The 26,787-nt window shown below is 41.5% G+C and overlaps 1 protein-coding gene across 2 annotated transcripts in view; it reads left to right on the forward strand.

The window, feature by feature from the left end:
* ELAVL4 (ELAV like RNA binding protein 4) overlaps positions 1-26,787 on the forward strand; it is a 59,730-nt gene that overhangs the window by 26,357 nt on the left and 6,586 nt on the right. For both annotated transcript variants that reach the window (XM_035537657.1, XM_050712232.1), the window contains exons 3-4: positions 15,806-15,909; positions 26,508-26,661. In XM_035537657.1, coding sequence (XP_035393550.1) covers positions 15,806-15,909; positions 26,508-26,661 — 258 coding nt within the window. The remainder of the gene's footprint in view (positions 1-15,805; positions 15,910-26,507; positions 26,662-26,787) is intronic.

Consider the following 26,787-nt stretch of genomic DNA (forward strand, 5'->3'; position numbering starts at 1 on the left):
TAATTTGATTATAATCCTTTTGTTTGGTAATTCCAATTGTGTGTGAAAGATTTAAAAAAAAAAGTAAAAGAAATGTGTCAGTCTTTTTAAACCTGGAAATCTAGAATTATTTGTCAAGCCTAAATATGTGGTTCTGAATGTCATTAAAGACTTTGGGTAAGCTGATCTTAATTTGGTGGCCTAGTTATTTTATTTTTATAGCTTCTTATTTCCTAAAGTATATTCTCTTCTCGAGCAGAGAGAACCTAATTTCAATGTTACATATCCTTTTGTAAGGGCTGCAGATTGAAGATGATCTCCAAATATTGATCATCTAAATCAGTGTTTGGATTAAGTACCTGAACTAAATTCATTAGCACCATGGGGGAAGGAACATAGGAATAGTAATGAGTGCCTTGGTGGATTTCTGAAATGTTTGGTATGATTTGTCTCTTCTAAACGCAGAGGAAAACGATCGAATTTGCATCCATCATTTTCTTTATCGCCTCTGCAGTTATCTAGTGCATTTTCTGCACAGGCGAACAAAAGAATTCTGATTTCTTGATTATTTGGAAAAAAGCAATTGAAATGAGTTTTGGGGCAAACAGGCAGAAAGCAAGAAGGCATGACCCTTGTGCTGAGAAAAATCTTTCTAATTAACTTTTTAGCAGTTTCAATCCTGAGACCTGTTCTGGAGAGCATTAAATGCTTTTAATGCATATTTAGTTTATCCTTCACAGTTTAACTACTTGTTTTGAGTAAGTAACATTACCTTCCCATCAAGTTTAATGAGGAAGGTTTATAGGTATGGTTTTCTCAACAGCACAAGCACACCTACAAGTCTGAAACTGACCTCCAGATAGATGGCTACCTATGAGGCTTTTCAGTGCATCTGCTGACATTATAGTCGGAGATGTTTTCAGCCCTTTGTGTCTGTGTGAAGGTGGTCCATCTACCATGAAAGAGCCAGCTGAAATAGATCTGTTGGTGGAGCCCTCTGTTTGATGACAGTCCATCCTTGCCCCCAGTGTTTTGCCCCTTTTCTAACCCATTGTGCCCTTCTATCTGGAAGCACCGAGCCCAGCTTTCCTTGTCCCTAACCCTTTTTTCTTTCATTTTAGCCCAAGGAGGACAAAGACAAAGGGGAGGAAAGGAAAGTTCCAGGAAAGCACTGGGAGATTGGCAGCAGTTTCTACTAACAATGCAGAGGCAGGGCCTTTTGTGGCAGCAGTAGACAGCACATGAGGAGATAACTCACCTTTCAGGGCACTAAGGTTGACTTCACCAGCATTTCATCTTGTTCCCTTCTGCTCAAGACCTTCTGCCCTTCAACAGTACTGTGCTGCAGCTGTTACCCCTGCCCATCTCCCCAGTTCTCTTGCTAGACAACTTGTCCAAGAACAAAAGTGACCTGTGCAAAACCACTCTAAATGGTTTTGAAATTGGCTTAGCTCCTGCTCTCTTCCCAAGACTCTGCTTTTTACTAACACTGGTAGGAGTCTCTTTTTGGCTATAAGATGGTGTTTTATACATTTGTGACCAGGATTATTTGACCTGCCTGCAGTAGCTTTTTCTCAGACTTGGTGAGCAGGAAGTACTTGCCACCTTCTGTTGTAGAGCTGTTTCATCATGATTTGACTTCCTAGAGTGCAGGTGCTTTTTTCCCACAGCCAGAAGAGCTCTGCAAGATCTCCTTCGCCTTAGCTTCTGGAAATAGTCACCCTGAGACCTTCCAATCCAGATTGGGATCTCCTGCCCATGGGAGTCTACATCTTCAGCGTTCTCATCCTCTTCTTTGTATCTTCTGCTAGCCCAGTTTACATGTAAAAAGTGAAAGATGGAGCAAACTGCCTCTTCAGACTTCATCCACTCAGATTTTCTCTGCTTTTGGAGTACCCTGTGTCTGACTTGAGTGAGGACCCATTCATGTGATGATCAAGCTAACCTGTTTACCACATGTTTCTCAAGTGAGGGACCCTCTGCAGAAAGTAGCGTTCCTTTTGGGATATCTGCTCAATGGAGGCCTTGCCAGGCCTTACATCCTTTTCTTCTCTTTTGCTTGCAGAAAACTTCAGAGGTTCAAACTCAATGCTTTGAAACTTAGGATATCATCTTAATTTGACTTACAGCTAAGAGGGGTTAATTTCTAATCAAGTTATGTTATTATCTGCAATAATATATTGGAGAGGAGGATTTACTGCTGTTTTCTACGCCTGTGCATCCTTAATGGTGCAAAACCATCTTTTCTCCTCCTTAGAGGATGGTTTCTCTTGCTAGCTGAATCGGGTGTCCAACAACTTTTGTGTGCAGCTCAACAGCAGTCTTGTGATTGTAGTCAGCACCAATAACTCTATCAGTAATCCATTGTCTATTGGAAGTTGCTCTGATGCTTGTCAGCTGACAAAAGCCAAGCATATTTTTGGGTTTCTCTAGACTCCTGATTCATGTCCTCTTCTCTCCTGGAGCAGTCCTTGATTGGGTATTGCAGCCTCTGATTTCTATGGATGGTAAAGCCCAAGTCTTGTTCAGGTCCTTCTGTATATCTGCCTGCTATTTCAGGTTTTGCCCAGATGCAACGTTTCATATTTCTGTGGTTCCATGGTCTTGGGGTCCTTCTTTTCACTGTGAGACTTTGAGTTTAAGAAGAAGAAATGCAGAGAAAGTAGAAGAAAGACTTTGACTTCTGTGACATGATGCTATTTCTTTGCCTCTGCTCACCAGCTCTGTTTTGGCTGACTCACTACTTTGGTTTGTTGGACCTGTTCACCTTGAGCAGGATTTGTCACTGACTTTGCAGGTGTTTCTGCTTATGTTCCCCCCTAGGAATTTCAGCACAAGTTACTGATCTGCAGGTGCTGCTGAAGGCAGGATATTGGAGTAGGCAGACCTCTGCTCTGACCCAGTACTGCAGTTCTTATGGCTCTCACAGCATCTGTTTAATCAGTGGAATATATCTTCTTGAAGAAAAAACCTCAACTCTCATTATTTTTATTCACAAGAGCCCAGAATATTTATTCAATTAGATGGTTTTTAAGGGGTGTTGCAAAAGCAGATGGATGAAAAGCTGCATCATGCTCACCTGCAAGCAAACAAATGGCAGCATCCCCAGTATGATTAATTGTTGCTGTTCTCGAGGGGCTGCTGTTTCTGCAGTAGAAGGTGTAGTGTCCCTGCTGTCCTGTACAGATAGTCTGTGTTTGTACACACTTTAAAGCACCTGAAATTAGGTATCAGCAGGCTTCTTGCTATGGCATCCTAGGAACCACAAAATGAGGCTGCCTTTCTCTTCCTTAGGATGCTGTTGGTTAGATGTAGGGGGTGGTTTTACTTTCCCTGTTGGGAGGATGGTGTAGGTAGGGCAGGGTAAGACAGGACATATAACAAGGAAGTATTCTCCAGCAGTTCCTTTTTTAGATTCCTCTGTTCTCCTACATACTGTATCTGTGTCATTCCTATTTACCCATGCATCTCTTCCCTATTTCTCTACTTCATTTTTTTCTGCTCTGGAAGTTTCAGTCTTAAATCAAACAACCCCAGCCCCTAATGTGAACAGCTTGGGAGCTAGATGGATAGAGCATTTGCCCTGGTGCTTTCTACTGCATTGGAATAGCTGATTTGTTATCTGGACGTTATCTGTAGGATTATGGTACATACTTGCTCCAGGTGAAGTACTTTGCGAAACTGAAAACAAAAGGAAGGAAAAAAATGCTTGTATCCCTCATGCTTCCCCACCTACATGCTTAACATTGTGAAAAGTAATGTCTCCTTAAAGTTAGGTATTGAAACCTATACCATATTCCGTGGTGGTCAGCCAGCAAGAACAGCTTGTAGTCATGATATGCACACCTGATATGTCTAGTGCCATGTATACAGACATTGCATAGAAGAAGGTATTGACTGATACAGACAGCATGCCACCTCTAAAAAGGCAAAGGTTTGCTTTTCAGTCTGGGGAAAATTAAGTGATGAACGTGTTCATTCTAATATAATTCTAATATTCTTGAGAACAGTATGTTGAAACCTGCATTTTAGACCAAAAAGGCAATTACTGAGAACTGGCTGCCTTTTCAATGAAATTATCAATAAATTTAACAGATAGAACTAGTAGGTATATGCACACAACAAAGTCATAACATTTTCTGCTTTAAGCAGTTTGCTTTTCATTACTTCCATTACCTGCAAGTATCTATATAGAATACTATAAACACTTGAAACACCAAAAAAAAATCTTTTCGTTTTGAGGTTCTTGAAAGTTCTGCTTTAAAACTGAAGCAAATTTAAGTAGGCTTGCTGCAGTTCAAGTACTTACAGATAGCAAAATTTTATAGATAGTGCATTTTGGAACATGAAGTAGCTTTACTTTTCTTAGCATCTTTCCAGATGCTATGTGAAGTAATCTACGTAAATCTAACTATTATAGATTAACCTTTCTAGATGTCAGGTTGCAGCTTTTATTTGTTTTCGCTGATCAGATTAAAAATGCTGCAGACACAGGTTGTGTTGTTAATATTAAATTTTGTGTTCCGGTCTGTAATAAATGACTTTCCTCTGTGCATTGGAAAAACTGGTTAGTAGAGCTTAAAGAGTTTAATTAGTGGGCTGTTTGAGACAGAATAGGTATTCTGAGTCATTGTTCAGAATTACTGTGAGATTTCTTAGTGTTGTGGTGGCTTTTGTTTTTTGTTGTTTAACAGTCTGTTTAGGTACAAAACCCTAAACATTGGTGAATTAAATCATTTAATGACAAAATTACCAAGGCGTTTGGAACTTGCAGTCAACCAGGTTTCATGTATTGCTGCTGCATTTTATGTCCTACATAATATTCCTGTTTTGCAAAACATTCTTTTCCCTTCAGTCTTATGTGCCTCTGTCACTTCCTTTAGACTGAAGGTGTTAGGGCTGTTGTTTCCACTCAGAATGCTCCCAAGCTGGAAGATTCACTGCATTTTTATGTTTCAGCTGTGTCTTTCCTGATTCCTCTGGTTACATAGTTCCTCTATGGCTATGGGAGAGCTTGTTCTTGCCTTCTAACAAAAATCTCTCCTGTAAACTGAGTTCTCTCTTGTTAAGGCAGGATGTCCTTTGTGCTGTTCTGATTGTCACGAAAGTTGGAAACTTGTTCAGTGACTGGTGTGTGTTGTGATTCTCTACTGCCTTTCCTCTCCCCACCATTCTACCACTCGCTGCCATTGCCTTTTACTGCAGCAGGTTTTCACCTGGACTTGGCCTCTGAATGCCAGACATCCACATTTTGTGCACATGCACGATGTGGTAGGATCATAATACTCTGGAGACTGTACCTTTGCTTGAGACCTGACCAGTGAAAAGTCAGTCAGTTCTGCTTCCGGTTCCTGCCCCCTTGCTCAGTAGGAAGTTTTTGAGTTGCCATCCACTATGCTCTAAAATTCAGAGATAACAGCTTCTGGAATGGAATGCGGGAGGGGAAGATGCATTTGCTGTTATGAAGCATGTACTGTTCTATGACTGGCTGGTTCCTCCTACTGGAGTACACTTTATCTTAGGTTTTGGACCATAAAATTTATACTTCCTTAGTGTTATGTGTAAGAGAAATTAAGTAACACGCTTCTAATATTTCCTTTCCAGACGTAACCTTTACACACTTGAAACATCTGTAGGCTTTTGCATTTTAGTCACTGTTGAACCAAGGGATAGCATTTACTTGTTTTAACGTTGGACACCTCTAATCTCGCATCTTAAGTTGTTCTTCAGCCTTAAGTCATTCTTGATTTAAATACCTGCTGGTCACTGACTCTTGTCTTCAGTTTGTTGCTGTCTCTCACCTCCAATACACTTGTGATTGCAGTTGAGTGTAGCTACATCTACTTCTTTTAGTGTGCCACTGGTCCAGCAGTGTCATAGGCTCTCTCCATGATGTGACAAGTCTATTTTGGATGTGGAAGGCTTCCTACCACAAATGACACGTATCATCTAATTCAGTGACTCCTTTTAATTGCTGTTGCAAACTTTTTTCCACACTACTGCTCCCCCTTTTTTGTATTGATTTGTTTTTCACTTTTTTCCTAAGTCTGTTTTCTTCTTACTGAATATTGTTATAATTTAGCCTGTACATTTCTGTATTCTTGTGTTCAATTCGTCCCTTCTTCAGCATTGAATGTACTGTTTGGGATAGATAAGTCACGGCTGCTGCTTGTCCATTCATGCCTGTCTCCAGAACAGTGGATTTTTATAGTACAGTCCCTGTTCTGTTCGGGGACAAAGCGGGGAGGAGTGCAGCCTTGCTCTTCTCAGAACAGCTGCTAATTCAGAGACTGTGTGCTCCTTAAAGGAAGGCGGAGGAGAAGATGAAAAAAGGGAAGCAGTAGATGTCAACTCAGGGGGAGAAAATCCAAATATTTGTTCAGAAATCGAACTCCAGTTGTCCTGTGTGTCAGGAGCAGTGACTTCTGAAAACACACTTCATCAGATGCTTGCAGTACTATGAATGCATCCGTGCTTAAAATCCATTTTTACATTTAAAGACCCTTGATAAAAGCAGGAAAACAAAAAAAAAAAAAGAGGCTAATATATTCTGCAGCATGAAATGTGCGCGTTGTTTACAAGATATCTCGAGCCCAGCACAACACACAAAAGCACTGAGGTCCGATAATAAGGTTACTGTCTTGGAAGGGGGGGGAATACAGCTTTAGTTTCCTGTTCTGCTAAATGCTAGTCCACCCACGGTCCGAGTTGTCTGTGAAGATCTCGATGTCTTTCAGTTTCTATTCTCCAAAATAGGAATAAAAGTATTTTCCTGAAAGTGGTGATTGTGTTGGAAAGGTGTGTTACAGAGATAAAAATGCTTCCATGCTACTGTAATGGGAACCACACAGGACTCCAGTCAAGTCAGCAGCATCTGTCTCAAACTGACACTTAAGCTTTGCATGCAGATTAGTCCAAGTCCTCAAGTACAGTAATTACACAGCTGACTTTGTTAGAAATCTGTATAGGAGCAGGTAAGAGCAAGATTGTCTTTCAGATGAGATGTAGAATGTCTGAAATGATAGCGCCCTCAAGTATTTTTAAAGGCTCCTATTTGCAAGAGTAGGCATGTTTTATTATCACTGTTGCTGTCAGGTTTAAAATAGAGTAATTGCGTGTTTTTTGAAAGCCCTCCTGAAATTTCAGTGGGAGCAGGGTTTTTGGAAGGATCTACTAGTGGTGCCTAGACAGTAGCAGGCCCTGTCAAAGCATGCTCCATTTTGTATTTTCTGGATGGGCATGTAGGGCTACCTCAGAATGAAAACATACCTCATATACCTCAAAATGAAAACCATTTTCATACCAATATACAATTCTGATGTCTAACTTTGAGGAATGGCAACTATATTGTCAATTGCTATTTAACTTCCATAAGAACTACTGCTTTAGCACGTCTGAAAAATCAAGACATTTAATGCAAGACAGTGTTATTTAGGGATTTGTCAAAACTACAGAGGACAAAACTACTGCTGTTTTCATCTTCTCTGGCACTGCCTGGTGAAATCAAGTGTTCTAACTTGGCAGGGTGTTAGCTGAATGACCTTGTTTTCTGTTTTGGGGAGTTTGCAGTTGTTTTTGGGGGGGCTCTGTTTCGTTTTTGAGGTCACTCAGTAGCTATCTTCCAAATGGAGACAAGGCTTGGGTAGGTACAGTAGTAGTTAAAGCAGTCGAACAATTAGTGTATTTATAGGATTGTTTTCACATTTGGGGCACCACTTTTTTCCTTTCCCTTTTATTCTTCGAGTCCTGTTGTCATGGTATCTGGCACTTCCCATTCAGATATTAAAATTGAGTGAGTGGTGTCTGTACGTCTGGTTCGTTTTCACTCTTATCTTCTCCCCGAGGGAGAGTTTTACGTGGGATGTAGCACACCGTTTGCAAAGGCTTCCTTTGGGGGACTTCAGTTGTGTAGCAGCATGCTGGTTGGAGAAGGCCTGGTGCAGAGGAAGCCCCTTCCTCTGGGGCTGGGCCTGTGAAGCCCTCAGTGTGCAGAGCTCCCAGGAGCGTTTGTGTGACTCTTGACTCAACCCATCACCCCTCAAAAAGACTTGTCACCAGCACAAACGAGCTTTCATCTGGGTCTCTTTGGCATTGCCAGGATTAAGGCAGTGACAGAAATTTTTTCCCTACAGATCTGTAGGGAGGGCCTGGCTTTGCTATTTGGGGATCAGGGCTTTGAGGCCTTAGGGGAATCGTTTCCTGAGGGATCATCTCCTTTCTGAGCAGGGCAGCATACATGTGTTCACACGTGTTTTAGCTAGGTTTAGGTTTCAGCCTCTGTAGCAGACAGGGATTTTCCATGAGGGTTTGGGTTTAATTTTGCTTGTTTATTCATTCCAGAAACTCCAAATGTCGTATTTTGGGCTATCTGTTGCAAGGGTTTTTCCCATGTGAGTATAGAACCTGCCTTTCCTCTCTATCTTTAGAAGAAGGATCTTCTACTGCTACTTGAATTTTGTTCAAACTGTTAACTGTTTAACTAAGAATAAACAGGATTCCTTGACTGTAGGTGCACTGTAGCATCAAGGCACATTTGAGGTTCTAGGCTAAATTGTATTTGAATGCAGCTAACCTCCTAATCTAGAGGAGTATCTCTTTTGAAATAACTCATTTGTTCTTTAAGAAAGACTTCATATTTTTTTCCCTTAATTCTTACAAAAGCGATAGTTGTACTGTGATTGGGGGCGGAGATGCTTTCTTACTCTTCATAGACAACATTTCTTGAATAAATCCTAGTCTGCACAAAGAAAGCATCTGTATTAGTTCTAAATAAACTGTAGACTAGGTGGATGCTATGATAGATCTGCACTAAGCACGGGACAAGTTACTTTCATAACTGGATTATAGCAAGCTGACAGTGATGGCCTTAGTTTGACCATTTGGTCTGAGCAGGGCTATGTGCTGAAGTTACTTACCCCCTGTTTTGCTTCCGTGACTGCAGCGTGCATACTACAGCAGGTCTAGGGAGGTGATTGTGCCCCTGTACTCAGCTCTGGTGGGGCCGCACCTTGAGTACTGTGTTCAGTTTTGGGCCCCTCGCTACAGGAAGGACATGGACGTGCTCGAGTGAGTCCAGAGAAGGGCGACCAAGCTGGTGAGGGGTCTGGAGAACAAGTCTTACGAGGAGCGGCTGAGGGAGCTGGGCTTGTTCAGCCTGGAGAAGAGGAGGCTCAGGGGCGACCTTATCGCTCTCTACAGTTACCTTAAAGGAGGCTGTAGAGAGGTGGGGGTTGGTCTGTTCTCCCATGTGCCTGGTGACAGGACGAGGGGGAATGGGCTCAGGTTGCGCCAGGGGAGTTTTATGTTGGATGTTAGGAAGTACTTCTTTACCGAAAGGGTTATTAAGCATTGGAACGGGCTGCCCAGGGAGGTGGTGGAGTCACCATCCCTGGAGGTCTTTAAAAGACGTTTAAATGTAGAGCTTAGTGATATGGTTTAGTGGAGTACTTAGTGTTAGGTCGGAGGTTGGACTCGATGATCTTGAGGTCTCTTCCAACCTAGAAATCTGTGTCTGTGTCTGCATTGCTGGGGTGACAGCAGGTCTTTCTCCTTCATAAAGTGATGGGGAATGAGTAAGGCTGGTGGTATTGTTACAGAAAAGCATCAGTCTTATGATTAGATTGCATTTGCTGTTAGTCTGAATTTTCTCTACTTAGTTTATCTCCTTTTTTAGGTAAACAGCTTTATTTATTGGTAACTGTCATAGAAACTTTAAAAAAAAAAAAAAGGCAATTCATTTGACCTTCTTTGTACATCTTAAATGCATCTTCTCAGTGGTATTTATGTAACCTTCTCTGAAAGCCCCTGCTTCATAGAGCTTTTCATATGAGTTGCAGTCATTCTTTGTCCTTCCAGGAATGTGTTTAAAACACTTCTGAAATGGTTTGGAGGCATCCAAGGTTGTGCTTTGAAACAGGGCTACCAGCTGGAGTGGGACTTGCCTTGAATGTCGTTGAGTCTCATCTTATCTTCTTTAGAAGATGAAAAATCTGCCATTCTTTCCATTGTGCCCTCTCACTTGATTGCTTCTCTTGCTATATTTCTGTAGATAATATTTTTAGGAACATCCCTAATTAATAAGAGTCATGGGAGAAGGTTCAAGAGCGCACAGATGTGCATGCATGAAGTAGCATGTAGGCTGAGCTCAACTGTTTCAATTGACACATTCACCCTGGCAGCAGTTTCTTCCCTAAATGTTGGTTGAGGTTTAAATGGGCAAAAATTGGAGCTGGGAGCGTTGGAGAATTCATGGTGAGTGTTTTATCCTTTGGTCCCAAACCCGGAGTGACTGAAGGCCGTTGCAGTCTGATGGCTTCTGCCTGGCTAATACGAGATGAGCTGTCAGACTTGGCCTAGTTCTGGAGGAAGGTATCATGTCACAAAGAAAAGCATCAGCACTGCACTCAGTGGTGGTTGTGTTTTGGCTGTCAGACGGGCAGCTTTAATTAGGTTTTACATTTGGGCAAAAGACAACAAGACCACAGTTTGAGTTACTATTGTTACTGTCCCATTCTCATGAGTAACTCTTTGCAAAGTCACATTAAAACTATGGTCCTCACTACAATCTGTAGTACAGACATTATTTTTTAAAAAAATACTTCAGTTGAATACTGTTGTAGTGCTATTAAGGTTTGTCTTGACCTTTTCTGATCAGGCAGACTGATGCCCATCTTTGAGTTGAGAGTTTCAGTCCTAATCATTCCCATGGCTCTTCTCTTCATCTCCAGGGCATCAGTGTTCATGAAACACGAAGCTCCATGCCCAGGCCTGGTGTACAGCAGCTAAGTATGCAGCTAATTCAGATGCAGTGACTTTTGTTGTTTTTTTCCTCCATTCAAATGCATGTTTTTTAAGCCATTAAGGATCACTTTTAATCCTTTTGGCAGCCTTATAAGCTTGATGTGGTTGATTATCTGTCACCCTATATTTGAGTCCTTCACTTGCAATATAAGTCCCTGTTTGGAAAATATGCTGAGGTTCTTGGTTTGTAGGGATGTGATCTTGTTGGGTGTGTGCTATCTAAAGTGATGTGGTTTCTTGGAGCAGTTTGCTGAGGAGCTTAGATTGCTTTGTACCTGTGCTTTGTCCTCTTGGTTCATTTCCTGTCATCCCGTCCTTCTGCTATCTGCAATATTCACATCTTCTGGTGATTTCCTATTCACAATTCCCAGTCTGAGATTTGTCAGCTGATTTTTAATCCATTTAATGTGTACCATGTTAATTTTTAGTCAATTAATAAGCAGCACCAAATAAAGTGCTTTATAGAAGACCAAGTCTATCAATGCTATTACATCGACATTCTTAAAATTTATACTTCAAACTTGTAATCTCATCAAGAAGGATGTCAGTTTAGTTTGACAGAATCTATTTTCCATAGAGCTAATTTGATTGACATTGATTATATTACCCGTCTCTAATTCTTTATTATTAGAGTCCAGTATCGAATATTCTGTAACTTTGTCTTGCTCAGCATGAGGCTGGCGGACCTGTAATTACTTGGGTTATCTAGTCCTCTCTTCTTGAATTTCAGCGCAAAAATTCTTTCCTTCAAGCCCCTGGAATTTGCTCGGTGCTATAAGAATTACTAAAAATCACAAGGGAGCTGTTTGCCCTTTACTTTTGAGGGTTATTCTGTGCAAGTAGTCCAGATCATCTCATTTAAAAATGTACAATGCTAGGAGCTATTGCTTAATGTCCACCTGAGTTACTAGTTAGTACTTCGTGCATTTTCTTTAGGTATACACTACGCATCTGCTCTCTGCTATATTACTCTTACTATCCACTGGTGAGTGTGAAGGCATATTTTCCCCCGTAGCCTTTAAAAAAAAAAAGGAAGAAAAAAGGCTTTTGCTATTCTGAATATTCTATTCTGAATATTCTGAACTTTGCTAGTCAGACTTCTCTGGGTTCATTTCTCTCATTTTCGGAGGATTTTTCTGTTAATTTATATTGCCATCTGTTTCCTCTTCATCTTTTAATTTAAATGTGGAATGGGCTCAAGCAGGCTGGCTTATAGAGCAAGGCAGGTACAGGACTTGAACTGGCACAGCCTATTTTATAGCTGCATGTTTTGGGGCGTGTGGTTAAATGTTGTAAACATGATGTGTTTTTCTGCATTTTTTATTTTGGTTCTTTTGGTTCTTTTTAATCTTGTGGTTTTCAGCTCTGTGAAATGGAGCCTTCTAAAATATGAAATTCACACATTACAAGCTTGGACTTGTCTTTGTGTGTTTGGGGTTTTTGTCTGTTTGCTCTAAATCGGTCAAAACCTGCTCATTTTTATCCCGTTATCACTAACTTGTAGACCTATTCTTTACCAAATCAGAGGAGGTCTCCTGCAAATTTTCTGCAAGTTACACAAAACATTCTGAAAGAGCAATGGTATTAGTGCTACAAAAAGGTGGTGTTTTAAGATCATCTAGAAATATCTCTTGCCTACCCTACTGTATCACAGCATGCGATGACCTATTAGATTCCAAATAACAGAAAATATTTACTATTTACGGTGCTGTTCCTGGGAAGTGTAGCATGGGAACGAACTTCAGTGTCTGTGTGGCATCCCACTGAGAGGTCCAGCTGCTTGCTTCGTGTTGCCAGATTGCGTCCAAAGAAATGTTACCCTTTTCTAGTGCATGCAATAAGAGTACATGAGTGAGGGGGATGCACTGAAAGTTCATATTTCTTCACCATATTCTGGAACAAATCCTTTTCTCTCTCTCCCAGTAACAATTTTTAGTTCTTTCACATCTAGAGTCTGTGTTTTGTCTGACATAAGGTGTGTTGCTCTTGAGAGTAATTTGAAAATAATATTTTTAGCTGGATATATCTTTTTTGTTGCTGCTTAGCTGTAAATGTTTAGCACACTATAACTTTATGATGTCTGCCAGCAGTCATAAAGCTTTTTCACAAAATGATTTTTTTGTTCTGGGTTTATTTTCTTTTCAATTTTCGAGGTTGGGGGTGGGGGGAAACAACACCTGTCTTCATTAAACATTGGCATTTAGGGGAGATGCACTGCATATTAAGTACCTGAGAACACAAAGTAAACCAAGCAAAAGATCTTTCTGAAGTGACACGCTCTTAACAGAAAGATCTTTCTCCCTTCAGCTTCACTGGTACAAAGTGAGGCATATGGCAACACGCAGCAACAGGAATTTGCTAATTGAAGCAACAGCACCAAGACTTCAGTAGGTTGCAAAGGGTGTGGGGTTTGGATTTTTTATTGTAAGCTTTTTTAATTAACAGAAGTTCAGTGTTCAGACTGCTGAATAGACTCATCCTGGTTTTGTTTGAGAATGTAATACAGCCATTATTGCAATTAATGTATTTGATACGGAATCACAACTGATACCTTCTGGGTTACAAACTTTCAGCTCTGTCAAGTGTTAGATATTTCAGTGTTTGAGTATATACTATAAAGATTAAGTCACCTCTATGTACCTGTTACTCTAAGCAAAACTTTGACAATGGAATTGTTTTCTTTATGTATGCCTGTAAGGCTTGGCTTGCAAACAGTTTTGTTAGTGTTGGTACTCCTTATCTTCCACCTTGGAGAGAAAAATTTGCCCTTGGTAGGGAGAATTGGAGATGGTGGTAGCTGAATAACCTGAACAATGTAACTGGAGAAGTCCAAGAGAAGGAATAAAATTTTTTTCCTCTTTTCCTGCAATTAAGAATCCTCCTATTTTAGAGGTTGGTCAGTCCCTACACCTTGGGAATAGCAGTGTCAGGATGTTGAAGCCTGTGTTCAGACAGGTTGACGTAAGTCCCAGTACCTCGTTGCTACTTGTATTAGCTGCGTACCTCTGAAGGTCAACACGCAGCTGATGAGAACAGTGGGTGCAGGAGGTCAGGGTATCCAGGTCCTGATCATTGCATCTGCCTCCCTTGGTCTTCTACCAAACGGGGTTAGTCTCCTAGAGAACGGATGGCTCCCTTCTCCCTAGGACTGTTCTGAACAAAATACATGAAGGATATGGTTAAGTTCAGATGCGCAGGAGTGGGGCTGTATGAAGTATCCTAGGGTAGAGGACGGGGAAGGCATAGCAGGAGAAGCATCTTTACCCTATTTCTGCTCAGTCAGACTCCAGTTCTTTCTCGGTTAATGTCGTGTAACTCGGGTGAGAATAGCTTTGCTGGGGTTAATTCAGCTCTCCAGGAGGACTGGGTATGTTTTTATACTTCGGTCTGAAGTTAAATTGATTGGATGGAATTGCTCCCTTGATATATTGTAGTTTAAATCAGCCATTTCGTACCCAAATGCCTGCATGTGGGCATTTTAGGAATGAACTGCAGTGTTTCCATGGATTTTTAAGGTATTCCATAGCATAGTTAGCAGCTTCTAGTGCTTTGATCTGATTTTGTAAGGCAGAAGCACTCCCTGTATTTGTGTTACTGCAAACACTGTATTTTTGGTGGTGTCTGAGAAAGACAGATGCTTTTTTGTAGTCCAGGAGACAAAGAAACAAAGCTTTGTGCTGGGAAGGGAGGCAGGATCTGTGCCTATGGGGTACATCAAGGCACTTCATGTGCAGCTGCTTTCACAGCCTCGGCTTTCTCCTGGTGAGAAGGAGCTGGGTTGCTGTTCATTGCTGCCATGGATAGAAATCTCCTGGCAGGCCATGTTCACAAGTGCTGCCATCCTCCTCGGGAGGGATTTTTCACATTTTACTGCTTGCTGCGTGCTTGTAGGATCACTTGCATCCCCTGCACATCCGTGCCTGAAGGGGCATGAGCAGCAGCGTGGCCGATGTGCAGGAGACACTGCCTGCCCGCTTCCTTTTGGAGTGAGATGATCTCTGTTTATGCACTTCTATGTATGTGTGCCCTAAGGGGGAGGGGGGGGAAACATAGGGATTCTGTTTTTTTCCAAATGTGCAAAATCAATTCAGGAGGAGGTGCAAGGGGAAGGAGGGGGGAAGCTGTGGTCTCTCACATCGCATTCATAGAACCAGTGCTGCAAAATTGGTACCTAAGATTTGGGAAAACCTGCCTTTTCGGTACAGGCTTTCTTGGTGCATTTGCAAATGCGCAGCTTTGTCCCTGCTCTGTCTGAATGAAGAGCTGTGGTGCTGCTAGTGCTGTGTTATTACTAGTTATTAACCAGGTCTCTTCTTTCTACTGCAAACACAGATCTTCTTCATAAACCAGAAGCTGTTGAAATAGTTTTGGCTGCTGAAGTGGGCTCCTGCCACCCTGTGCACAGCAGTAGTTGTTGTGCTGTTTTGCTTTTGCCGTCATCTCTAATACACTGAGGAAAGCTTTAATACAATCTCCTATCCTAGTGCAATTTGAGCTGTCCTTTCTCCTCCCATTTCCTGGCTGCTCACCGAGCAATAAAACGAGATGGAAAGGTGGCTGTTTTTCTCAGTCAGCTGCTTTTAAGGTTCATGTTCAAACATTGTTCCCTAACTTTTGCATTTTAAACACCTATGGATTTGTTTATAAACAGTGGCAAGATTGTGTTTATTTCTAAGCGGTGACCTCCTTCCTGTTCTGGCGAGTCAACCAGTTATATTTATTGGGAACTCAGCACAAAACTATTATGTAATTCTGCTGATGTCAAGCCTTGTACGCTTTTCAGTAAACTCTTGGAGAAGCATGGAGGCTTGCTTCGTTTTGTTTTTAAAGTAGGATCTTCAGAAAAACAGTTCTAATAGTGGGGAGCCAATGTAAAAATTAAGATAATGAAATGGTGAAGAATGACATAAAGACCATAGGGGAAAGCAGTGATGAAAGGAACAGTAATGAAATTGTTGATCCTGTTCTTGTAAGTGCTTACAAAAAATACTGAGTCCTTTTTTCTTTGTTTTTTGTGTTTCAACAGGGCAGAGTTTAGGATATGGATTTGTTAACTACATTGATCCAAAGGATGCAGAGAAAGCCATTAACACTTTAAATGGACTCAGACTCCAGACCAAAACCATAAAGGTAAGACAATACAGACAGCCTTTTGCTCAATTTGGAAGAGGAAAAAGTAGTTGAAACAGTTTCTGGCAGTTTCATCACTACTTTAATCTGCTATTGCAAAGGGCATTCAGCTACAATCTCCTTCAAACAGCGGAAGGACATGCAGGACACAAAATCTCTCCTTCTCTAAAATTAAAACTATTGTTAAGTGGGGAGAGGTAACAGGAAGCTCCCTAAAATGTTGCAGTAGGACTTAAATGTAGAATAAAAAAGCCAGTGATACAGTTATTCATAAACAGATGTAAAATACAGGACTGTATATTCATAAATTAATGTTTTCCTGTGTTTTAATGGGAAGTACCTTGATGAGGAATCATTCTTCAGTGATACTCATGTCATTATCAGGATCAGGTATTGAAAGGACACTTCTCAAGTTAAAATACTATTTTTAAAAAAAAAAACTCAATTTCCCCATCCTTAGTTTGATTTATTCTTTTAAAAACTGGAGGGATTAGAGATCCCACTGAAGTCTCTCATTTCATTGTTGTAATAGACCATTAGTTATTCAACGACCTTTTTTAGTGGTCTCACAAGAGAAGCAAATTCCTACAGTCACGTTTGTTGCTGCATGGCTGATGAAGCTTTTTTAAAAAAAGCTTATAGAAGGTTTCTACATTCTGAATTCTAAAAAATAGTACAGCTTAAGGAATGTAAATGGAAAAACTGAAGGGGAACAAACAGCAAATCTGACTTAAATTATCTGAAATGGCTTCAGTTATTTAAGATTGCTGGCCTTTGATTTGTACTAATTTTATTTTAATTTTCTTCTATGCTTCGTTTTGTATTTCAAAGCAAAAACTGTTACAGAATATAAAAATAGAATTTTTGCTTATGAAAGCATCTGTATAAAACTTGACACTTGTCTTGTACTGATGACACAGTATCTTCGACTCTTGATTGTACTTACCTTTTTATTACTAAAGACTGTGGGGTTTTTTTTTTGCCTTAAGGCAAAAGTATTTGTTGAATTATTTCACATCTCTAAGGATCATTTCAAGCAAGTTTTTCCTGGCCTGACTAGGCAGGGAGCAGAGGGTCTGAGCTGAGGGTTAGGAGTGGAGCAGTTGCAAGGGCCATGTAGAGACTGCTCCTTCCAAGCATTCCTTATGCCAAACAGATCCATCCCATAGATACGTATGTGGGCCATGCATCAAAATCCTCACAGTATGATTTCATGTGGGTAAACAGAAGTTCATAGGAACATGTACGGCAAAAGCAGCAGAATCTTATGTCTTATCTGCTGCTGCAGGTGGAAATACACCACTAGGGTTCCGCCGTTTCTGCTTACAGTTAAAAGTTGAGCGTTAAAAATACTTTGGAGAGCAACGTAGGTTGTCAGGAAAAAAATACAGTATTTGGAAATTACTTGCCTATCTCAAATTCTTTTTAAAAAATTCTGTAGAACTTTAAAAAACCTAAATCAGGTGTTGCATTAAAAACTGATCTGTACTGTAATATTCAGCATTAGCAAAAGTCTAGTACAGCTGTTGTCCTGAATAAGTACCTGTGTTGTTCCACACCTGTTTTCTTGTTTTTTTGAGTCACAACAATGTTGTTGTGACACTAGGATTACTGGAACTACGTAAGCTTTTAAAAAAAAAAAATCAAAAATCCTCCAAAACCTCCCCCCATTATTATTTTACATTTCTTTCTGCACTGAATTAAATGGCAAAATTATGCCTTTTCTTTTTACCTTTTGTAATGAGATTTTTGTTTTATGCAGGAACTTACCGTGCAAAGCATTTCATGCAGAATTTTTTTATTCACTTCAAATTTTATGAATACCAATAGTTTATTAGGTTAGGGTTTATTTCATGATTGTTAATAGCTACTAGACTTTTATAGAACACATGACATTTTGTTGGGCTCTTGAAAGCTGCTAAAATTTAATAAGCAAAGAGATTAACCTAACCTACATGCACAGGAGCTGCATAATTTTCTCAGTGATTGGGAAGAACTGTGTAGACTAAGTGTTTTCAAGTAAGTATTCAGAGTCACCTAAAACCACGCCTAAAGGAGCCTTCTCTTCAAATTGCCAAGCTTTGAACACAGCAAGATCAAATCAGTAATTTCTAACTCAATTTTTAATTCTAGAATTGCACGCGACTCTCTCAACTTACCCAGTTGGGTTTTTGGTTTATAAATTTTATCATTGGCCCTTTTTAAAAAAAAAAAAAAAAAAAAGGGGGGGGGGGAACCTTCCGAAATTGGGTCTGCTTCCCTGGTACTATGTGGTAGGGAAGGAGGCTTTCCCCGTGTTCACACAAACCAAACGGTGAATCATGTTTTCACTGTTCCTGGCAGCGTCCGTGTTGCTGGAGGAGACGTCCCTGGTTCCCAAACTGCTGCGGAGCTGTGCTCGGCGCCGCTGCCCTCCCTGAGCTTGTCTGGTGCCCCCACGCAGCCCTTACCAGCAGCTCGCTGTGATTCATTACCCCGTTCTGAAGCATCCTAATTCCTGGAATTACTATATTTAATTATTAGAGCTGATTACTTTAGTCTAGATGCCCTTCACAGTTATTAAAAATGCACTTCCATTGCATTAAAAAAGCTTCACAAAGAATGTATAGAAAGGGATTTGGTGGCATATAGTTTTGTAGGCTAAAAAATATTTAATTAAATGCTAAAGTAACATTGAACTGGAGAAGTACGAGCATTACTTTATGCTGTTTTCTTTATGAGCATGGCTTGGTTTTGTGCGCAGAATGAATCTAATGCCACATTGATGGATAGATTGAACCTTTGGCCTCTGCCCGTCTGCGGGTGCTGGGTAGCCACAGCCCTGCAGTAGCATTTCTTTGGCTGTGTTTTGTTTGGGAGCTGTTGGGATAGAAAGCTCACAAAAAAGTTTTTTGAGGCCTTTTACAGGCACAGATTGCTTCCACACCCCAAGGTCACCTTGGTCCTGCTGGCCGGCTCCCTTCCATCTCCTTGCTCCAGCCGTCGTGGGCCCCTGCTCCTCGGCTGGACATGAGCTGGCTCCAGGGGCTCATATCTGCACTTGATTTTTTTGACCCATAAAGTTTAATTCCTGTCTATGGAAAAAAGAGATTTTAAATAGCTCCGGGTTCTGCATATGTCCCCAAATCCTGTCCTTTTTTGCTTCTGTAACGTCTCGTGGCAGCCGAATGTTCCCTCCCGCTCCTGATGCCTTGCGAAGCAGCCATGCAGGCACCAGAGGAACTGGTTTATAGCAGGATCAGCAAAACAGCTAGGCACAGTCTGCTCTCAAATGTGCAGACTAAAATAACTGAAGAAATGTTCTTTTTGTTATTTCATTGTTACAATGAATAATCCCTTTCCACTGAAGCAGCTAAAATATTTATGTGCATTTTATTTAAGTCAATGATGCCCTTTCAAGTCAAAGTCGAGAGGTGACTACAGAATATCTGTTTGGGGAAAGCACTGAAGGAAGTGTTATGTGTTTGGTGGTAATAGGTTATACATGTTATGTTCCTCCTCAGCTGATCATAGTGCATATTTTATTTATGCCATTTCGTGGCATCCTCATCTTGTGAGGCAGAAAGGGCTTCACTTCATTTTTACAGCTAAAGCTTGACATAATTCTACAAAATAGTCTAGAATGAGAGATGATACAGCATGTGCTGAAATAAATATATATTCCAGAAACTGAATCTATTTTTAGAAATTAAATTTGCCCATCCATAAAAGCGTATGAAAGGTCACTGCTGCTGTTGAAGATTGCCTAGCAATTCAGTTGCATCAAGTATCTGAAAGAAAACAAGATGTGTGATGCATGGGGCACAGACTGCTTAAACTCTGCTGCTCTGCCCTGAAAAAAAATGCCCAGCATCTGAAAGGATGGAAGGGAAGTGTTCTGCAATTTACATGTTGATTCAGGTGACCTGGCTTCACATTGGGGGACACTGGAACAAGGAGAGAACAGAATTTTCAAAGCAAGTTTGAAATCAAATAATAGCAAATGACCACCTGAAGTGTGGTCTTGTGTTCCCCTCTCCTTTTCTGTTGCCTGAGAAGTAGGTTGGTTCCTTTCTTCTCTTGCAGGAGCAGATAGCATGCTGTGACAGCCACTAGAGCAGAAAAGTCTCTGGTGAGGGGAGAAGGAATCTGGGTTCTGTGAGCCCTTGATTCCCTCTAGTTTTTATCATCTCACAGGTTTGATGGATTTAGTAACAATCAAATAGGATCATTCCTCTATGGTCAGAGGCTGCTTCTGCATCTTGGGTTATTTCTAATTTTCAGTTAAATGAATAACTGCTGTGGAATGTAACTACTACTATTTTTCAATTGTTATTTCAAATGTTTGCTTGTACTCTATTATCTTTTCTGATCAATAGGACTGGATGGCACTAGTTTAAAATACAGTGAATAGTTCTTTGGGAGAAAACACTCTATTTTCTGGAGATGAAGTAGCAGCATTACTACTTTCTCTTGCTATTGTGGTTGCTCTGGTGTTTTTCTAAAGGCCAAAAATTTCTACAAAATTCAGGCTCTAAATCTGTCCACGCCAGCTTTTGTGATTCTGTGAAGCTACAGCCCATCCTGTCACTATAGGATAGCCAAGTAACAGCCGCTACAGACTTCCTCTGTCCTACGAAGCCATTTCTCAAAAGCTCGCCTCTGAGTCGCGATGAGATGAGGATGCTGAAGCACAAAGCGGGAGGAGGGAGAAAAGGAGGAAGGCTGCAGCAGCACACTCTGGGAAGAGGAGCTGCACCCAGTCCCAAAGAGCTCAGGGCTTGCTGGGGAAAAACACAAGCCCAACAATCCAGATTCTAGCCAGAAAAAGGTGGCGTGCTGGTATTGACAGCAGCAGAGTTGGGGTGTTGTACAGCCTCAGTGTGATGTTCTGCCCAAGACCTAATTCTCTGAGTTTTTCACCCGTGTTCTCCCAAGCCTGCCTGCAGCAGCTTCTCCCAACAGGGAAACAGGGTTTTGTGCCAGGCTGGGTGGAGAGGTCTGGGGATGCTCTGACACAGGCAAACAAAAGGGAGAGGAGGCACAGAGCGGGGACTGGGACTTTGTGATGGGGGCGGGGGGAGTTGTCAGGAGGAGCTGTGTAGGGAGCAGTGGGGTTGGTCTGTGTTGAGGAGTTACCCACATCTGCAGTTCCAGGGGGCGGCTCCTGCTTCACTCCTTCCTCCTGTAAAAACTCACATTGCAGGTATGTTAGAGCTGCAGGTTTGGGATGTGGTTGTTCGGTAGCTCCTGTCATCAAGGTAAAGGCTTGTTCTATTGCGTGGTAGCTCAGGATCCCTCATAATGGGTGTCTGCTGCAACTGTGGCACCCTGAGGTAAAGCCTTGGAGAAGAGGCTTTAAAGATGCCACAGATCTGGAAACCCTTAATTAAGTTAACTGACTTTTTGTTCTTCAGTGCTCTTCAAGAGCCTCTGTCTGCATACCTGCTTGGACTTCGGTGCTGATTAACAAATCCCTTTGCCTGTAGTGATGATGTGGCTCACAGGACCTTTCAGTAGAGCATTTGAAGGTTCAAATTTGGTTCTGCTGCTTTCAGCAGGCACCAGAGAGTCTTTACCTGTTAGTTTTGTGCATCTGCTCTTAATCGAAATGTCTTTTTTAACTGCTTCACATTTGCCAATGAGCTTCCTTCTCATTCTACAGAGCCAGAGCAATTATTTCTTAGCCCGGCTCTTGCTACAGCCAGAGGGCTTCTAGGTTGTTATCTATGGATGTCTCCCCTAAAACAATGGGACAGACTGTTGTATCTTACCTGCAATCATAATTAGTCCCAGTACCATGGAGGGATTCAATGCTGCTTTAAAGTGCATTGTTACTCCCCTACTGTCCCCAGCCCTGGGCTGGGAGAAGAAGAATGTAGTGCCCTTGGGGATGTGAAGGCATTGTAGATTTTGGTCTTCAGCATGTGGACCACAGCATTTTGTGTACGTTTGTTTTGACAGAGTATGTGGCTTTTTAAGGGAGGGTTTCTGAATTCTTACATAGAATTAGGGCATGGATGAGGGTCTGGAAGAGGCTCTGAGGAAACTGCCTCTTCTGGCTGTAGTGCGTTTTTACTGATCTTCTCATATGTGGGGAAAAGTGAGATGATGCTTGCTTACACATGTGAAGATCTTTGCCCAGCTGTGCTAAAGCACTTGCAGTGTGTACCAGTGAATAAGTAAGAGGCAGCTGGCGCAGGTCAGTTGTGTCCCCATTTTGCGTGTTTGGACCTCGGACAGAAAAAACAGTGAAGTGACTCACCCAAAATCACGCAAGCAATCCTACATCTGAGAGCTTATCACGCAGACAAAGCAAAGTCTTTCAAAATTACTTTTAAGGTCACAGTGAAGCTTAGTATTTTGGAACATGTTACACAAAGATTTTCTGAAAGATGCCCAGGGCATTGCTTAACAGCAACTGCACCTCATGTGGTGGCAGCTGGTGACATGTCCTGGGGACTGCAGGGCTGCTGGCCCCATGGCTGGGGATGCCCATGCTGCTGTGCTGCACTCTGATTAAAGGCTCATGTCTAGTCTTGCTTTCCCCAGGTGAGCTAATGCTAGGTGCTGAGTGAGAGGCGTATATCATCTTGGAAAAGTTTTTAGAAAGACACAAGCTAAGCTGTTAGGTGTCTTGTCAGGAGATGTTTTGGCCAGGGCAGGGTGGCTCTGCTCACAGAGGCGTTGCTCCAGGCAAGGACGATGCCTGACCTCTCTGGAGCACGCAGCAACTGAGATGTTGTTCTGGCTCACTTAACAGGCTCACTTAACAAAAACCTGTTTCTAGAATACTTCTCCTGAAAATGGGCTTAACATCCAAGAAGTCCAGGATTAACATGTGAGCTGAAGGCATCTTTGAGCAGCAGTGAAATGGTTAAGAGTGTCAGTATTCAAATGGTGGCTGATGATGGCCAGAGCCTTGTCTTGTAAGACAAATGGGATGCGTTCATGCCTCTAGGTGCCTTTGTGGGCTCTCTGACTTGGAAAGACCAGACTGCATCAATTTATGTTCTGAAAAGTCTCGAGGTTAAAAATTTTTCAAAAAGTTTTCTGCATTGGAAAAATGAGTAGGAAATCAATAGGGAAGATAATTGCTTTAACTGGGTGATTCTTCTGTGTTTGTGAACAAGAATAATTGTTCATTGCCATGGAAGATATGAAACTCTGGACCCTACATCTCTCCGGTAGTGTTTGGCAAATGCAGTGGCAGTGCAGCCTCTTGAGGGAGGGCTGTTCATACTGTGGAGAAGTGCTTACACAGGCTGTTGTTCAATGTCAGATGAGAAATATCCTTGCTAGCATGTTTTCCCCAATTACTGACCTCTAATGTTACTTTCTATAAATATATACAGTAAGCCATAATAAATTATTTAATAAAAAATAATTCATGAAATGAATTAGAAAATATTAAAATATCTTCCTTGTGAAGGACTTAGCTTATTAAGTGAGATGAAATATTGTTAGACCTCCAACAGGCATGCAAGTGGACAAACACTTCAGCGCTGAAAAATGTGTAGGTCGAATGACAACTTGGTGTACTCCAGCTCATATATTCGAATTTCTTCCAGTGGCTGGGATTTCTGTATTTTTTGTTTTCAACAAGCCGTTTTATTATACGACACTAATACTGCCATGAGCAAAAAAAATTGTTCTTAACTGCGAATATAAAGAATTAATGCAGTGCTTCATAGTTCAGTGATAAAATGGGAGCTGGTGTTGGCTCCCATTTTAACTTTCACAGCGCAAGTTGCTTCTGGTCAGGTGGAGGGTCAGGATGGATGTTTTCTTCCTTTGATAGTTAATACATGGGAAGACATCCCGTCCTCTGTACTAACTGAATAATAGCTTGGAAGCAGGGTGGCATGGTCTAACCAATTGATTTGTCATTGGCTGACCTGTGAGAGAAGATGAAAAAGATTCAAAAGGAGATAAATAATTGACACCACTAGCCTTGTATCCATTCAGCTCACAACCTTTTCTCCTTGATATTAAAGACAGCTGAGTTGCTTTTGGCAGCTTCTTTCTTTCGCCTGGGCTTCCCTGCAACCTGAATGTTTGATTGCAGGAGGAAATAAAAATTAGATCTGAGCAGTGATGCATGTTTACATGTGCTGTGAGTGGATGAATTTGAGACCATGCAGGCTCCTTCTGCTTCGTATCCGCATGGCCCACAAGAACAGAGCAGGGCTCTTATACACACACTTCTACACAAGAAAGTAAATCTATATATAAAATGTCAGGCACTCAGTGCTCTGGGAAGTGGGTTTTTTTGCATATCCCAGTACTTTTCATCTTCCCTGTAATGTGGCATTTGGTTAATGAATGTGCCAGAGTGAGAAAACCCAGAGGAAACCCCTGGCTGTTTTCCCAGGAACTTTATTAATTTTGCAGCTCTCAGTTTTGAGGAATAGGTAAGGTCCCTACCCTCACTCCAGAGAGGCTCTTAAGTGTTTTTTAAACTGTTATTTCTGAAATAGCTTAAGCTGTAGGTGTCTGAACCCTGGTAGCGCCCTCTCAGTGTAAGGCACTTGCAGAGTGTGGGGACGTTGTGCTTTTCCACACACTCCAGGGTGGTTTTGGCTGCGTGAAGTGGGTGAGTGGGTGGCACCTCCCTGGCCTCAGGAGATGGGATTCAGTCCTGGGCTCTGATGTGCTCTTGACATGGGGCTGATTGTGATCGTACCGGGCCTGGCCAGTGCTGTGAGGTGATGCCCGAACTGCCCAGGCCACACCCAGCACTCACACTCAGCGACCATGTTTCTCACTTCTGGGTAACTTGAGCTGGACTTGCTGGTCTTCCAGAGCCTGCTCAAAATCACGTAACTTTTCAACAGTGCCCGCTTGAGGTATAAGCGAGAGGCCACCAAACCAAGCACAGTAATGCAGTGATGTTATGCCATGGTATCTATAGATGAAAGCATGGTGTAGTTACCCCTGGTTTCCTGTCCCCAAACACCTGTCTCAGTTCATTAGCTAGCAGCCAAGTGGTGCCACCTGAGCTCTGGTCCTGGTGCCTCAGAGGGACACTTGGGACCTATGACTGAGTGCCATGGATGCTGGAGCTCGTGGGCTGTGCGGCCCCAAGTTGCTGGGGCACAGGACAGTTCCACACCAACATGTATCCGCTTCCCTTTCATTGCTCATCTGCAGCTGGACGCTTCCCTGCTTGTTAGGCCTGCCTATGCTTGTGTGCTTTGCATGAGCTTGCCTCAGTTGATGCAAATGTTTTAGCTAACCTCCTTTTTCACATTTCTTCCCCTAAATCTTCCCACCTCCTCTCTTTAGCTTTCTCTTGAAATGTTAGTTTTAAAAGGTTATGTACAAACATGCAAGTTAAGAAGTTGCCAAAAGCCCTAAAATCTTTAGAGTTTGTCTGCTATTGTGCGCAGAAGATTGTAGAAGCAAATATTAGTCATTCACATCACTTTCTGTGTTGAGTCAACATCTATTTTTAGGTGTGGAGCACATAAAGACAACTCTTTGACACACAAAACACAAAGACATCCATTTGACATCATTTGTGTTTGGGCTAAGGCTGGGGAAGAGGGGAAGACAATTGCTGAACATGTTATTTTCGTGACAAGACCCCCCCTATTTCTTCCAAGAGGCATTTTAAGACATGATACAGTAACATACCAATCTGTTTATATTTAAATAAATCAGGATGAAGTGCAAAATATTCAGGTTTAGATCTGATGCTATTTCAGATGTGCTGAGAAGTAATTCTTCGTGATCTGTGCTGAATACTTGCAATTAGGCCTTATCTGGGAAGTATTTTAGTTAAATTTGTGTTATTCTAAGCGAATATATTAATAGTGCAGAAGGCTTTTTATGCACATATTGTAATTATAGATCTGATTTTTCTTTCAGGTCTAGGTTTATATTTTCATAGGTAGAAGAGCAGTTAAAGATTTGATTTAATTTTTTGACAGCATGCATGTAATGCCTCAGCTTGCTTTTCTTGTTTATTTGGCCATAATATTTTATGGTCTGGTTTTGGGCTTACAGTGCAAGGGAACTTCTTGTGATAAATTGCAGATACGACAATGAGTGTCAGTATACAGTTCCCTGAGCAGATGTTCATTTGGTGTAATTTCACCAGTGCTTTGCTGTTCATCCAGAACAGATCTTGCCAGCTCAGGATGAAAACACAGAGATGGCACAAAAGATCACTCTGCAAATAATCTGATCTGTTTCAGACTCTTGAAGAAAAGCATCCTGGAACTTCAGAATGCTACGTATATCCTAAGGTTATTACATGTTAGATACAGTAAATCATCCATACACCCACAACCCATAGGGGTAAATTTACAAAGCCCTGCGTAGGAAGTCACACGTTAATCTACCTCTGAACAATAGTTATTTTGTGCCTGCACTTAAAGAACCCTTGCATTTGTTTTCAAGGTCTCTCTTGTGTCTCTCTTGCTTTTCCTTTGTTCTTCTAACTTTTCCTGATTCTGTGGTTTTGCCAAACAGGTAGTATCTGAACTCCAGGGTTACTCAAGCAACTGAACTCTAAGGTTTCTTGCTTGTGGAAAAAGAAAACAATCTGTCCATTTAAAATGTAAAGGGCAGCTCTGCTTACTAATATGCATTTCCTTTTCTTAAATCCATAGGTGTCATATGCCCGTCCAAGTTCAGCATCAATCAGAGATGCAAACTTGTATGTCAGCGGCCTTCCGAAAACAATGACCCAGAAAGAATTAGAGCAGTTATTCTCACAATATGGACGCATCATCACCTCACGGATTCTGGTTGATCAAGTCACAGGTTAAAATAAATCTTTCCTATATGCTTGCATGTTTTTCTGGAAATAGCAGAATTATAAATGCTTGCTGGCAGTTGGATTTCAAGATAGTGATTTTTTTTAAATGTAAAATGCATGCCCAGTTCTCT

The sequence above is a fragment of the Cygnus atratus genome, chromosome 8 (genome assembly GCF_013377495.2).
Source record: "Cygnus atratus isolate AKBS03 ecotype Queensland, Australia chromosome 8, CAtr_DNAZoo_HiC_assembly, whole genome shotgun sequence".
NCBI classification, from domain to species: Eukaryota; Metazoa; Chordata; class Aves; order Anseriformes; family Anatidae; genus Cygnus; species Cygnus atratus.